This window comes from Ailuropoda melanoleuca, chromosome 8, assembly GCF_002007445.2.
Source record: "Ailuropoda melanoleuca isolate Jingjing chromosome 8, ASM200744v2, whole genome shotgun sequence".
In the NCBI taxonomy this organism is placed as follows: domain Eukaryota; kingdom Metazoa; phylum Chordata; class Mammalia; order Carnivora; family Ursidae; genus Ailuropoda; species Ailuropoda melanoleuca.
In genome coordinates this window covers 113727669-113743812 of record NC_048225.1, presented here as the reverse complement: position 1 = coordinate 113743812, position 16144 = coordinate 113727669, and the positions used below count along the sequence as shown (strand labels likewise).

At 38.3% G+C, this 16144-nt stretch overlaps 1 protein-coding gene across 1 annotated transcript in view; it reads left to right on the top strand.

The window, feature by feature from the left end:
- Nucleotides 1–16144, top strand: part of USH2A (usherin) — a 729748-nt gene that overhangs the window by 565274 nt on the left and 148330 nt on the right. The window contains exons 44-46 of the mRNA XM_034667668.1: nucleotides 70–224; nucleotides 2180–2378; nucleotides 14865–14972. Of these exons, the coding sequence (XP_034523559.1) occupies nucleotides 70–224; nucleotides 2180–2378; nucleotides 14865–14972 (462 nt within the window). The remainder of the gene's footprint in view (nucleotides 1–69; nucleotides 225–2179; nucleotides 2379–14864; nucleotides 14973–16144) is intronic.

Sequence of the window (16144 nt, the reverse complement as noted above, 5' to 3'; positions counted from 1 at the left end):
ATGTAAGTTGTTTGCAAAGAGTTAAAAGGATCTGACACTCAAATCTGGGTATATCTCTGTCTCTTTTAGGTCCAATTATTTACTACATTCTTCTCCGAAATGGGATGGAATGCTTTCAGGGAACATCACTGAGCTTCTCTGATACGAAGGGAATTCAGCCATTTCAGGAATACTCATACCAGCTGAAAGCCTGCACGGTTGCTGGCTGTGCCGTCAGCAGCAAGGTAAGGGGAGGTCCCTAAACTCTGGACAGAAGTAGCCAGTGGGAAGACTATAGGAACGCCCAGCTTGTGAATGATTTTTCCAGTGACAGAAAACAATATCGTCCTCAATATCGTGTTAAGTAGCACGTTCATGTGGCAGCTCAACTGACTATTAATACATATGCATGAAAGGAGAGATCACTGCAAAGGAAATTTATGCAAACATCAATGTTTCATTAATTAAAAGAAAAAACTTGACTCAGTATTATCCTCTTTATCACATTTTTCTTCTGCCAACTATTTTTAGATGATCTTCTGTAATCCATAATATTTCCCAAATCATTCCTCAGTTTAAAAGTTTCTATTTAAATATCACTACAACAAAAATTGCCTGCTCTTGAAAAACAGAGAAAGGGGCAAAAGAGCCTAGCATAGAAAAATAAAATGATGCCAAGATTTCTGCTACAGCATTGGCAAGGAATGAGCTCATGCAACAGGGGTCAGAATGGAGAATATCAGGAAGTTTCAACAGATTTGAGGGATGAAATCTATAGGACTTGGTGTCAACCAAATCACAACCAGATCCCAGTGTCATTCTGTATGCAAGTTAAAAAAAAAAAAGAAGAAGAAAATTTGAGTGTAGAGAATAAGATTAAAATTTTGAATGTTTTTAAAAATATATTTAAGAGAAGGAGCAGGTAGCAGAGTGGCAGAAGAAAATATTACTTGGCACCATAAGTGAAAATGTCTTGTCAGAAGCTGGATTATACAGTGACTTAATTTGCTAGAAAGATCCATGTGGGGAGTCGAAGTAAGGAGTTTGAATAGTGTCATTTAAGGAGAAGAGAGAGAGAGATAAAAGCAAGACCGTAGATGATGAATACTGGGAAGGGAAGAGCCCACAAAAGAGACGCAAAGAAACAATCAGACAATATAGGAGGAAAAGAAGGAAAGAGCCCTCTCACAGAAGTCAAGCTAGTCAGAGGAAACCCAGGAGAAACAAATACACAGCAGCTCTGATTCATGTGGTTACAATTTTAGAAGAGCTGCATCTTCTCACACTGTGCAGGATCCATCCAAGGAAAACATTCAGTCAGATGGATCAGCAGCAGTGCATATGTGCAGCTTTTTATTCCACAGACCTCCAGAAACATCTCTGAGCGTGCCACCATTTAAACAGATGGCAGCTGATAGGCCCAATCAAAAGTTATGGTCCGAACGGTCCTAGAACAATTCCGTGCTTTTCTACACAGGCACAGCTCCTGCCTACCAGATGCCAGGGCAATTGTTTAAAAAAGTGAAACCAGAGTTAATTCTGTGAAAAAACAAATGCAGCTAGTTTTTGTCCAAAATTGTATTTCAATAACGCTGAATAAATAACCAGTTGATTTGACCTTTTTTCCTTCTCATTGAGTTCTTTTTCCAGAATATTGGTACAACGCTGTCAAGTCATCCTGGGTATCCTAGGAAGAATACAAAAAAAAAAAAAAAAAAAAAAAAAATCTGCCCATTTATACTGTTCAAAGCGTATTATATGCAAGTTCAGATGTGGGTTTTGCTTCATATTTACTGGTGCTTAAAAGGTACAAAATCAGGCTGTTAAAATGCAAAGACACTGATGGGCCATATGGAAGAGAGTTATCAAGAGTTCTCTAGTAAGACAGTCTGCCAGCCAGCTTTTACTTGTTTAAACTGAGGGCTGCACTCTGCCGTCAAAATTGTTGTTGAACCTGTTGTGATAAATGGTAGTCTGAGACTTATGTAATGTATTCAAGGTCAGATTTCATTGTTTAAATAGGATGGGAGGAAAAGAATTAAAAAAAAAAAAAAAGAGGGGGTAAGACTGTTTCTCCAAGCCCCTGCTAATGATACGCCAGGCCAGACAACAACATTTTAAAACAAAAGTGACATTCTCGTTGATCAGAATACCTAGTGTCCTATTACCGTAAATTGCTGTTTAATTCCTATGTTTGCAGGTAGTTGCAGCTACTACCCAAGGAGCTCCGGAGAGCATCCTGCCGCCCAGAGTCACGGCGCCCAGCGCAGAGGCTCTGCATTTGAGCTGGAGTGTCCCCGAGAAACCAAACGGTGTCATTAAAGAGTACCAGCTCAGGCAGGTTGGGAAAGGTCTCATCTACACTGGCACCACTGACAGGAGGCAGCATACGGTCACAGGTGAAAAAAAAGAGGAAAACCTACCGGAAGAGTCTGTCATTGTGGTTAGGGGGGCAAAGCATCCCAGGGGTGTGTGTTTGATATATGAGGTCACTTCGAAAGGACGTGTTCTCTTGACATATGGTCAGGTCCCACTTATCCATGCTAATAGAAGAGCCCACACTGGCAGCAATAAGCCACAACAGCAGATAACTTTAGAAATAATTTATATTTGGCTTTGATATGCATTATGTGTAGGGTTTTTGCATCAGTATTAACTTTTTTTCCCCTCAGACAAACGGTAAGATGCATTTTCATTCCCCAAGGATATACTCATAGATAATGGGACAAGGATAGCCAAGAATGTACTGGAAGGCAGGGAGAAATCAGCCAGAGGCTAACATTTATCTACTGATAAATACACGGAATGGTTGACAGGTGACTGTTTGTGACAATTTGTTATTATTAACATTAATTAATAGTGACTGTATTATTTTTATAGTTTGTTATAACATTTATTATAATTAACCTTAAGAAAATAATAATAGTACAGAATAATAGTATAAAGTCAGATAATTATTAGAAGTGATTATAATAATAATTAACATGTTTTGGTTTGAGTGTCACTTCTGAAGAGGAGAGAAGCATCTTCTGACATCCCCACTCTAAGGAAGTTTCTCTGATTCACTACAGCATCACCTTGTCTTATTTTCATCATGGACATCTCACTGCCTGATAGTGTTTGTTTTTTATGTCTCCCCCCACTGGGACATAAGCTCCAGCATTACAGAGACCTTCTGTACCTAGTTCTTTCAATACAGTACTTCCAGCGCCTAGAACAACCCTTGACACATCCGTGGATATTACACGAATGTTTGGGAATAAGTGAATTTCACATGTGCCACCTGGCATGTACTATCTCGTTGATTCTCTTCACAAACCTATGCAGTAAAGAGAGTTATGGCTTGTATTTCACAGAAAAGAATACTTTGAAATATTAACTAAATTAGTTCATTACCCGAATCTACGGAATCACCCCAAAAAGTTGTGTAAGTTTAGATTCTGAGGCCACAGGCAAGAGGTTCCAAACGTACTTTTCCCCTATTGTCAGCAGCTTCCTTCCAAGGCCTCCTGAGTGAATGTTCTTCCTTCCATTAGACCCCATGGCTTGCGGGGAGCATTGATACCAGAGATCAGGAAACTCATAACAAAGCACAGAAAAGCCTGCAAGAGTGTGCCAGAGTTTTCCTCAGAGGAGGCACGGGTTATACTACACAGGTGGAAAAATCAGTTCATCGTGATTTACTCTTAATTCTATGATTCCCCGACACACAAGCAGACATTGATTGTCAGATATCCATTGTTTTCCAGAAGTGCCAGAAGCCTGCCGAAGGTGCTTCATAAATATTTGCAGACCAGCACATTGCATGCCTTTTCTGAAGATCCTGAGCTAAATCAATGATAAATTTATTTCTTAGATCTTAGTTCACTGCGAGTGAAAATGATCACAAATAGTTGAAATGCTGTTGTTTTGCATAATAAAACTTTACATTAACATGTGCCTTATAATTTTAAAGAACTATTTGCATTTGGACAGGATTGGTTCTCATCACATCCCTTTAAGTGAGGGATGTTTTTAATACCCAACATTTAAAAGATGAAGAAGGAAAGGGACATGCTCGGGGTGCCCAAGGCATCAGAATACTGTTTCATTCCAAAAACCCAAAAAACAAAACAATGTTGCCTGCTTGCTGTGGTCTAGAGAGTACACTAAATGCTCTAAAACAAGATGCTGCTGTCAAGAAACTCCCAGTGATAGGGAACACTGACAAGTTAAGAACTAATTGCAAATACAGGGTAACTGATACCACAGCAGAACTCTGAAGAATGCAGTGGGGGAAATCAAAAGAATGACTTGGAATGGAAAATGGAATGTCAATTGCAGAGTTTTGAAAGCCAAGTTAAGGCATATTTAGGTTTTGTATCAGTAAAGGTTTCACAAAAAACTGGGATACCATGATATGGAATGTTCTCCTTGTAGTATGTCTACTTAGCCAGCCTGGGCTTTGAACTGTGTGAGCTATTCTGGTTTGCATTTTTTTAAAAAAAACAGCATTTACATGGCAACAGACTAAATTCAAATGTAATGTTCAAACCAACAGGATTTATAGCCTCATTAATTATAAAATAATTAGAAAGATTTTTTTTCTTAAAACACCTTTATTCCACCCACTCCTCCTCTCATTGTCATTTTTAATGAATATTTTCATGTTATAGAGGACCTCATACACATCACTTGATGCCAGGAGTTCTCTTTTATTAGGATAAATATTTTAAAGTTTTTCTACATGCTTTTACTTTTTATAAGATCATAAAATGAAAACAAGCCTTTAGGATTCATTTGGCTCATCCCTCTGTACCATTTTAAATAGATTTAGATAGTACTTCACTTGGGCAAGACAGCCCTGAAGAGAAATGTCTTTGTTGAATGAGACGTAAATTCTCATTCAGCAAAACCTCACCGAGCAGAGCCTCCTATCTGCAGTTCCTACCAGAAAGCAATGGTGCTAGGCATTAGCTCAGCTAAAACCTGAGATCTGTATAATATTCACGTACCTTCTCTGCCAGGAAAAATTCAGTTCCATAGTTCTCTGACTGACCAAATTCACTATGGAAGTATTTTGTGATATGAACGACTGTTTTACTGAGTTCATGGAATGAAGTAAAACAACCAAATTTGTTTTACATCGCATCTCAAATGTTTGATTGAAGAGCTGCCTGTACCCCCTGGGAAAAGTGTTTTGATTTTCTCCTCATTTCCAAAACCTTGGCATTCCCTAAGTTAACAGTCAAACACTAAGGAATCTGTAGCACTAGTCATCCTGGAGCCTGAAAATCTAGGTCCTTAGAAATGACAGAAGGGAAAGCAAGCACCTTGCCTCAGCCCCATTGTCTCCATGCTTATTTTTAATTACCTCAAAGCTTCGGAAACATGATCCCGTAAATGCTTTGTGGGAATAGTGGCGAATGCACTCATCATGTGAAATCCATAAATTGCTTATAATCCTCTCAAGATGTTAAAAAAAAGCATTAAGTAATTGAAGACAGGAAGTCCTCAGTTAATTATTTAGAGGTGTTATCAATGCTTTAAGTAAACTGAAGCATTTTCTGCTATCTCACTGAGCTGAATACCGTGGGGACGAAGGAGAAACAGCCATCATCTTCTCATATCCGCTAATGCAAACAGCACATGGCAGCTTGTCAATAAAAGACCTTTTCATATCATTTATTACTAAACAGGTCCACCATCCTGCGCAGAACAATTGGGATGTCAGTTATGGCATTGTTTCATTTTGGGTTACCACTGCTTTATATATGGGCCTCCTAGTGTGGGCACTGGGCAGAAGAGATGGAGAAAGGATTAACTAAATAATTAGGGCCACTGAGAACAAAATGAATTAATCACGTCCTCTTTAGCAGCAGATTTGATAAGGGCTTATGTGTCTCTTAACTCTGGGAAAAGTGTTTTCAAAATAATTTAGGAAAAGTTGCTTATCATTGCATTTTCCTTGAAAGGGAAGACCCACCAGCATTAAGTTAGTGAGGAAAGAACAATCTGCCTTCCCTTTCTAATTTCTTAGAAGCTTGTGAAGATCTCCGGGGCTAAAATAGCATATACCCTAACATTGCAGGTTGTAGCAGACATGCACTACTAATGTACTGAAACAGATATCCTGCACGCCATTTTTGAAGAAAAAAAAAAAAAAGAGGAAGAACACACTTTGACCATCAGTATCACAAAATGTGGAAATTCTTTATAAGGGGATCCTAATATTTAGATAATTCCACTATGTACTCCCATGGTAGTCCGCACTTGGCTCTCAGCTCTCTTGGCATTTATAATACTTTATTGCAATATCCTTTCTTCTTGCCTCTGTTCTTCAGCTAATAGGTGAAGCTTTTTAAGGACAGATGGTAGCCCCCTCTTTGGCATTGTATTATCTATACTGCAATAGGCACCTATAAGAGTACTTAGCATATTAAGTATTCAAGAATATTTGTTGAGTGCACAGATATTGAATGGTAAACTAGTATCTGAGTGATTTTATTCTGTTTTGATTGGATACAAAAATCTTACCATCAAATACATCTAAATCTCAGGCAGGAATGGCTACATAATTTACAGAATCCAGTGCAAAATGAGAATGTGGGGTCTTTCGTTCAAAAATTATTTAAATACAACTCAACATCCAAAAAACAAATAATCCAATTAAAAGGTGGGCAGAAGACATGGAGACTTTTCTCCAAAGAAAACATGCAGATGACCAATAGACACACTCTCAACATCGCTCATCATCAGTGGAATGCAAGTTAAAACTACAATGAGATGTCACCTCACGCCTGTCAGAATGACTCAAATAAAAAACACAAGAAACAACAAGTGTTGGCAGGGATGTGGTGAAAAATGCTTGTGCACTGTTGGTGGGAATGCAGTGGTGCATTTTGGAGGTTCCTTAAAAAGGGTAAAAATAATTGGACTACTGGGTATTTGCCCCAAAAATACAAAAACAATAACTCAAAAGGATACATGCACCCCTACATTTACTGCAGCATTATTTACAATAGCCAAATTATGGAAGCAGCCCAAGTGTCCATCAATAGATGAATGGATTTTTTTAAAATGTGGTGTATATATCTACAGTGGAATATTATTTGGCCACAAAAAGTGAAATCTTGCCATTTGCAGCAATGTGGATGGAGCCAAAGAGTACAATGCTAAGCAAAATAAGTCAGTCAGATAAAGACAAATACCATGTGATTTCACTGATATGTGGAATTTAAGAAACAAAACAAATGAACAAAGGGGGAAAACGAGAGACAAATCAAGGAACAGACCCTTAACCCTAGAGAACAAACTGGTGGTTGCCAGAGGTGGGGATGAGTGAATTAGGTGAAGGGGATTAAGAGTAGATTACACTTACCATGATGAGCACGGAGTCATGTATAGAGTTGCTGAATCACTCTATTGAACACCTGAAATGAATATGGCACCGTATGTTAACTGTATTGGAACTAAAAAGTGCATAAACTTTTTTTTAGAAAATAACATATTTTTCAAAAAAAAAAAAAAGTCATTAAAAATGTTTGAAAACAGAGCACAGAATCAAGCACCAGTACTTCCTCCACATGCCCGTGAAGCCAGCCTTGATCTCTGGCAGTCTGGATTTATTGGCAGTCCATTTCTTTAACTGAAACAGAGAGGAAGAAAACTAGGACGGTGATCCTGTCCTCAGAACAGCTTCCGGAGCTTACCTTCCATGTTGTCAGAATATTGCATGTAATGCTCTATACTGCGTTTGCTCCAGCTACCTGACTACTGACCGCCGAGCATCAGACCTATCAAAATAGATACAACAATTCATTTTCTTTTCCTTTTTCCGACCCTGAGGAAAACTTTGTGCCTGGCTGTTTGCAAAATAAAGAAATAAAGAATAGCATAGCATCAACCACTATTTTATACTTTAAAAAAAATTCTTATAGATCGAATATTATAGCTGAAGAATTATAGTCAACAGCTACCTGGACACTAATAGTTAAAGGAAAAAGTTTCCCCTGAACTTTCAGATATTTTTGGGTTCTTTGCCTAGGCAATTATTGTTTCTGTTTTGCCCCAAGAGCCCTAAAGATCTCCTGCTCTCTCTGCAATATGTGTCCTTGTCGTCGAGCTTCTGAGGAGAATCAGGCTTGGCTGCCCCCTGATGCCGCATTTTGTTTCTAGAGAAGACTCTGCCTGAAAATGTAGGGTAAAAACGGCTTTGGTCTAGTACAGCACCGGACTCCAGAGAAGAAAGACGTTTACAAAAAGAATGTTACTAAAATCAAAAGCAAGGGTCTTTTCTTGGACTATTCAATAGTCGTTTTGATGTTGATCTGCATTTGGAAAGAGAGTGAGCCAAGAAGTAATTTATCTGGGAAGTGCTTCTTGGGATGAATCTGATTTCTAAGATATTGGGGAGGAGGACCTAAACTAGGGCCTGGAATTTCACACAAAATATGGAATCAAGAAACGATTAAGCTTGTAGCAAGTAGTCGGAAGCAAAAGTGATGAGGTTACCTCACAGGCATTTCCAATGCAAGAGCACCTTTGTTTTGATGTTTTGATGCCCGGTTCATGAGCTGTCAACTGAATTCATACTATGAAGCGTTGATACAGGAAACGGACCATTCCAATGGCTGCTCGCAAACAGGCAAGAAATTGGCTTGACTAACTGGGATGGTAGCTCCTGAGGTTGGGGGTGGGTGGTACTATCATGAAAAGGGGACTCCAGCATGTGAGCTCCTGACACATTTCTTAATCCAATTTCGTAAAACAGATCACCTGTAAAGGTGCCTTAGATGTCTCTAAACAATTCCACAATATCTTGGTGTATCAGTTTTGAACATTCAGATTTTCACACAGAATTATTCATTTAAAGCAGAATCCTGTTATAATTCTACCCACCTCAGCCGACACTGCCAGTGAGCCCTGGAAGTTCCTGGGTATCTCCATGAGCACAGACACTCTGGAGGGCATCACTTAGTGAGATCCAAGGCAGATAAGGCAGGAAGAGGCGGTTCACAACAGCAGGATTGCATGTGGATTCAGGGGGGCCCTGCCAAGCACCCAGTTTGTGTGTACTGGTGCCGAGACAAGTTTCTTGCCCAAAAGGTGTACAACATCTGATAACTACCTACCGAAAAGTTTTTAAAGTAACCCAGGCCTCTCAGCCCTTGAACTCATCACTGACCAACATGATGGGAGAACTTGCAAAATTGCATATTTTGTAGGATTATTTGGTAGTTCTTTAGAAAATAGGAGATGACATTATAGACTAACCGGATAAATGCTCTGAAGTAGCACTTGCTATCGGAGGTTATAATGGACAAAACGCCTTCTCCTGACTATTGATCTGGAGATTAAAAATTAGAAACAAGCTGTCCTTTATGTCGTGTATCAAATGGAACTGACACTGACATAGGCATTAATTCTGTTTTCCAAATCATATTTTTATGATTCATAGGCAGACTTTAGGTGATCCCTTTTAACACACATTTATTCTTGAACGTAATGTTACTTGAAAGTGTCATTGTCATGAGTTTGGTTATAGTATGCTTCCTCCCTTTAAGAGAGAACACGATTCCCTGTAGGGAAATTCAGGTAATTTGCAGCCACCGTAATCTCCACTGCGCTGAAATGTTAAATGCTTGGCTTTTCTCCATGCATTTGCCTTTCTCTGCTCTACAACCCCTATCTCCTACTCTTTTAATTCAATGCTGAGCGCTTGAATGATGTTTTCTTTTCTCCTTCTACTCTTGGACTTCAGGATTAAGTTACAGTCAGAATGGTTCCTTTGAGACATCTCTTTATTTCTCTCTTCTCGTCCTGATCAATTCATGAGTCGTTTTCAGTTGGTGTGCCCTTTTCAATGCCTGTTACTTATATTTCATATATATCTCATTTTAAGGACCACCAATAGAAACTTACTTAAAATGGCAACGGATTCTGGTTGAAAAGTGTTGATTTTATTGAGTTTTACAGTCATATATATGAAAGGTCATCTAGTTCATGTAAATCATTTATGCCTGATGGCAGTTGATGCTTTCCTTACAGATTATTTGAACCAAGCCTGTTAGTAATTTAGTCCTCTGACAATATGAAAAATCCAAGACCTAAGAAATAGGATATAGATAATTAAGGATTCAGATATTGCCTTCCCTCCAGTTAGTCTGTAACCCAAATAAGGAGTCTATACCATCATGCCCACAGTTTACAGATATGGAAACTGAGGCACCTAGAGGTCAGAAGGCTGGCCCGTGGCAGTAGTTAATAAGTAGGTAAGGGATTAGAACCCAAAATAATCTAACTTCACATGCTTCTCTCCTAACAGCAAGGCTGCACCACTTCAGTACATGAATTGTGGAAATATTCAAAATGGACATATTTAAACATATATTCCCACTTGAAGATACATATATAGATAGATAGATATGGATATAGATATAGATAAGCTACCTATGTCATCATTTTCCAATGTTTCAGGATCCTGACCATATTGCTCTGGGCCACACTTCTCAGCCCAGCTGCCCAGACTTCTATCCTGACCTCGCCCAAGCTTATCTCTGTAATAATAGATGAGTTCCTCCAACTGTCTATACTCTAGCTCCCTTACCTATAAAATGAGCAAATAATTTCAGTGCCTCAGGGAGTTAGCAAGGGTTTTGATTGTGTTAATATCCAGGAAGAACACAGAAGGCGGCCTGCAAATGGCGTTCAGTAAACTTCAGCTACTATGTTTTCATGTAATCTAGTAATCAATTTCCTTAAAAATAACTCCATTTCTCATAATGTATATTTAATTAATGTACAGAGCTGTTGAAAAATTTCAGTGCGCTTGGCTGTCACTCTTATGTTATAGGAGGGCACAGGACTTGGTGTTCAAGTTGTGTGCTTGTCTCTACCCCAATCTGATCACGCATTCACTGTAGAACATTCGCTTCTCTGAGCCTCAGTTTTCTTACCTGTGAGGCAGAAATAATAACTCCTATTCTGGTAATATTCAAGGTGAAACCTCTTCACCTTTTCATGTTGTTGCTAATTATCTCTGCCAGAATCTTGTAACTATCTCTAACATGCATAGGGCAATAACAGCTGCTTATGGTCCCCTTGTGTAACATATAAGAATTTGAACTTGTGTGCCAGCATGTGACATTATTAGTAATTGTAATATTAGTATTATTTAGAAATTTTTTTCTTGCAAGTTACAGAAAACTCAGTTCAAGCAGGCTTAACAAATGGACATTGACTGGCTCATGTAACTAAAAAAATCAGGTGTAGACTCAAGGCTAAGATGTTTCCAAAACCCAATTTCTTTTTACCTAGGAGTTCTCCTCCATTCTCAGGCACTATGTGGTGAACAAAGAACTACCAGCAGTAAAAATGAGAGTTCATGTTCAAGGCCTACCTTCCTTTAACCTAAATGAGGTCGCAGACTCAATCCTGAGCAGCTAACATTGCAAGGGGAATGTGGAACTGTGTCCAGGAGTAGTCAATCCAGGTGGAGTCAATCCTAAATCATGCATAAAGCCTGTTAGTAGCCAAAAGACTGGTTTCCACAAGGAAAACTGGAGCTCTGTTATAAAAGGAAGTATGAGTAGACTCTGTATGGTAAATATAGCAGATGGGGAGTTGTACAACACAAACTGGCAAATGTGAGTTGAAATGAGATGAATATTTCTACCTTTGTTCCATATGGCCCTTTAAATTGGCCACCATACCCGTATTTCAGGGCCAGACACAATCCTTGAGGATGAACTGCCCATGAATTAGATTAAGTCCATTTGTCCTTCCTCCTTCACCTAAGGTTTCATGCCTCCCATTCTTGTCTTTCTTGTTCTTCCATTTTTGTCTCCTTTCCCTAGTTCATCACATCCATTCCTCTTGATTGGTGATGTCTTTGAATTCCCCCTAGCTTCCCAAATGAGGCTCTCTATCCAGTGCTCAGTTCTAAATCCTTCTTCCTTGATTCTGGTACTCCAGTAGTTTCAAGAGATGCATATTCCTCCACTAGACCTGGCACCATGCTCTGCAAGGCCAACCCACACCATGCAATTCAAACACCTGTAACAGACTTCTCTGGCACACCTTCCTTAATCTATGGAAAATTCCTAATGAGCTAGCCACTCCACTGCTGTACCGTTTCTTAACTGTCTTCTAGTGTTCTGCGCTATATGTAAAATGGATACCAATAAACTTGCTTCAGAAAGATTTTGTAAGGAAAAGACAATCTCTATTTTCATAAACATTAATTTTCTTTTTAGCTACTATCCTCATTGCAAACACCCTCAAACTTCTCATCAACCTTAGAATACCTCTGTGATGAAAAATTTTCTCTACTTTTTCTAAGATGCATCCTTTATTATTCTTCAATAGTCACTGATTCCCTGACTCGGACTAGCTAAAAACACAAAATGAAGAGGAAAATTGGGCCTCGTTTTGGGGGGGTTTGTTTGTTTTTGTTTGATTAGAAAATTCCGGAGAAAGACCAAGCATTTCTTCATTTTACCACCCATACTTAAGTCTGGCATTCAGACAAAATCTAGAAAATATTTATTGTTTCACATTCCATTAATTTTTGTATTATTTTAATCATGTTCTGCATCTAGAATGGAATTGCTTACGCAATGAATGCTGTGGGCAGAGATACCCATGGAATTATGAGGAAGGGCCTGTCTGGACGTCATGGACATCATAGCCTGACGTCTTCATGGAGCACTTGTATAGGTTTTATGTCCTTTAAACGGTATTTAACAAACATCAAACACCTAGAATAGGCACTAATGGGAAAAAATGATGAAAAAAACCCTCAAAGACATAAACCTTACTCTCAAAGGGCTTACATTCTAAGTGAGAAAGTAAGCTACTCAGATGAAACAGTGTTGCAAGGGTCTAGACACCGTTTTTCAGTAGCAAGAGTAAAGAGGGAGCATTGTCAGTCTAAATCAGCCTGTCACTGCAGTCTCTGACCTTCATTCTTAAGACGATTCCTCCCTTTTTCTTTTGAGCTGTACATTTTATTATCTTTAGCACTTTTCCATAAGCTTTTATCAAACATATATGGCTTGGGTATGGCTTAGATCTTTCATCATATTTCTTATCTATAAATCAGGTAAACATCAAAATTATGTAAATCCCCCATAGCAACCAAACGGAAGATTATGATCAAATAAGTATCTGCATTTTATCACTAAATTGATAAGGAAACACAAAGGGCTTTGAAGCTGAATCCCGAAGCAGCTCCAGCTGCAGAACATTATTGCTTTAGCAGAAAACCCAGACCAGTGCTCTAATTCTAAATGAACCAGTTAATTAATCTTTTCATTCATTTAACAAGCACCTACTTTGTGCCCGTCATTATTTGAAGGATACAGTGGTGTCTTTTAGACACAGCTCCTATAGCTCTCCTTTAGAGCTTACATCCTAGAGGGGGAGACAAACAGTGAATAAACGGGCATAATAAAGCATCAGATAATGTTGAGGGTTATGAAGAAGAAAGTAATTTGAGGGAATAACAAGTGGTAGGTGTAGTGTGTAGAGTGGTCAAAATCTTTTAAAATGTAACATTTGAGCAAAAATGTACATAAAGTCGCAGACTGACACATGAATGTCTCTGGAAAAAGTCATGCCACCAAAAGAACAATATAGGTAAAAATGTAGTTCAGAATTCATGAAAAATTAATATAATAATTGTTATATACATGTTATCATTTATCCCAATTATTCAACATATAGACTAAGTCCTATTCTCTAAGGAAAGGAAAATTTTTGAGCTTAGGCATTGTTTGAATTTTCCCAAGAATCAAGGCAAGAAATGTTAGCCTCTGTAGACTCTTTGTCGAATGCTGCTGAGTCTTAAGGTTGCTTCTGCTCAGAGAAAATACTTCTCTAAATAGCCCATTTCATCTTCACAAAAGCCTTAAAAGCTAGCTGCTATAGTTCCCATTTTTACAGATCAGAAGATCAAGGCAAAGAGAAGCTAAGTAACTTGCCCAAGGTCACCAGCTATGGAGTAGTGAAGTCTAACCACATACAACTTCTACTGTAAATGGATTGCCATTCTTATTTTTCCTGAGAACTTATTAAGCAGTTACTGGGCTATGTCATATTCTGAATACAATAGCACTATCCCCTCATCAAATTACCTTTAATAAATGTGTAAACACAAAACCAGCATACCCCCCCAAAGAACTACAAAAGTTAAGTGTGAAATGGTACTCTATGGGCACAGATGGTGAAGAAGTGCAAAGTTAGAAAAGAAAAAAAAAGTGGGGGAATGGTGTGAATATAAGCTGAATAGGGCTCGGGGCTAAAAAAATGTTGACTCTAACCTTCTTTTTATTTTTTCCACTGCTCTTCATATAAGAAGCAGTTGCAGAAACTGGGATGGTTAGCCTGGAGAAGACTCGGGGGATTTGATAACTGTCTACAAATATTTGAAGAACTGTCATGTGGAAAAGAAATTAGATTTGTTCTATATGTCCCTAGGGGTGCAGGTGTTGGAAAGAATTCACCACAATATAAGGAAGGACTTTCAAACAAAATAAGGAGAACTCTAGAGCTCTCTAAAGATGGAATGGGCTCTTTGAGAGTTGAGTACCCTGATCACCTAGGCAAGGCAGTCTTTTCAATGACCTCTTTTACAAGGGAATCAAGAGAAAGACGGCTGGGTGGATGGATTGCATGAATTTTAAGATTTCTTATAAGACTGATAATTTATTACTTTATTAATGATAAATGAAGTTTCTATTTATACCAAGCTGCTAGTGAAGTTCCTATCTCCATTAAAGAGTGTTTTCTGCTTTTAAACTTTTTGGAAATCATATCTACAACCCTGCATGTTACTTCCGGTGCTTAATTGGTAATAAATAATCCTCTCAAGATGTACTTTATTTCTTGTTTGCTCTTTCTAGGTCTCCAGCCATACACCAACTATAGCTTCACTCTTACAGCTTGTACATCTGCTGGATGCACTTCAAGTGAGCCTTTTCTAGGTCAGACACTGCAGGCAGCCCCTGAAGGTAATTAAAAAATATCCATGATTTGGGAGAAGTTTTCATATGGCATTTTGAAGTGAATTCTATGAACCCTTTCATGTCAAACAAAGAAGGAATAAAGTCGACAGGTACAAAATAAAATTGTATTCTAGGTTCCCATTCCTCAGGTTTGGTTCAGCTATGAGTCTCGCAACATAAATTTTGGTTTCAATTGTTTAAACCTCTTAAATTTAGTTTTCTGTGAAAAAAAATTATCGTGTACTTAGATATAAAATTCCTCAAAAAATCAAAAGTTAAATATTTCTGGAATGCCTGATCTATAACAAGGACGTGCTTACTGCTAAAGTTGACTTACTCGCTACCATGAAGAATTTACCATCAAGTCAAAGACACAGGACAAGTAACCAAACTTACGTAGAGAAATCAGGGTGCCTGGGTGGTTCAATTGGTTAAGCATTGGGGTCTTGATTTCAGCTCAGGTCATAATCTCAGGGTTTTGATCTCAGGATCGTGAGATCGAGCCCCACATTGGACCCCATGCTCAGCACAGAGTCTACTTGGGATTCTCTCTCCCTCTGCCCTTCCCTCCCTCAGATAAATAAATAAATAAATAAATAAATAAATAAATAAAATCTTTAGAGAGAGAGAGAGAATCTGAAAGGCGATGTTAAGAAGGAACAAATGGTCAATAATATTGTAATAAAGTATGGTGACAGATGGTGACCCCACTTATTGAGTCACGTGTAGAATTCCCAGATCAATATGTTGTACACATGAAATTAATATGACATTATATGTTAATCATACATCAATTTAAGAGAACAGAATACTCAGGTTAGTCTGAAGAGGGAGAGATTATAACTCATCATGAAAATCAAAAAAGATTTGATGGAGCAAGTGAGTTCTGAGATGGACCATGAAGAACAAGGATTTTGATAAACACTAGAGGAGATCCAGAATCCAACACCAGTTGAGGAGATGTAAAGTGGGACCATCATCTTGGAGGGCAAATTGGCAATGTCTATTATGTTTAAAATGTTAATTTTCTATGGCACAGTAATTTCACATTCATTATCTATGCCAGAAAATCCCACTTCCACAAAAGTACAAGAGACACATACCAGAAAGTTTATTGAAGCATTTTTGTTTTTTTTTATTTAATGGAAAAATATTGGAAGCAATGTAAATGTCTATGC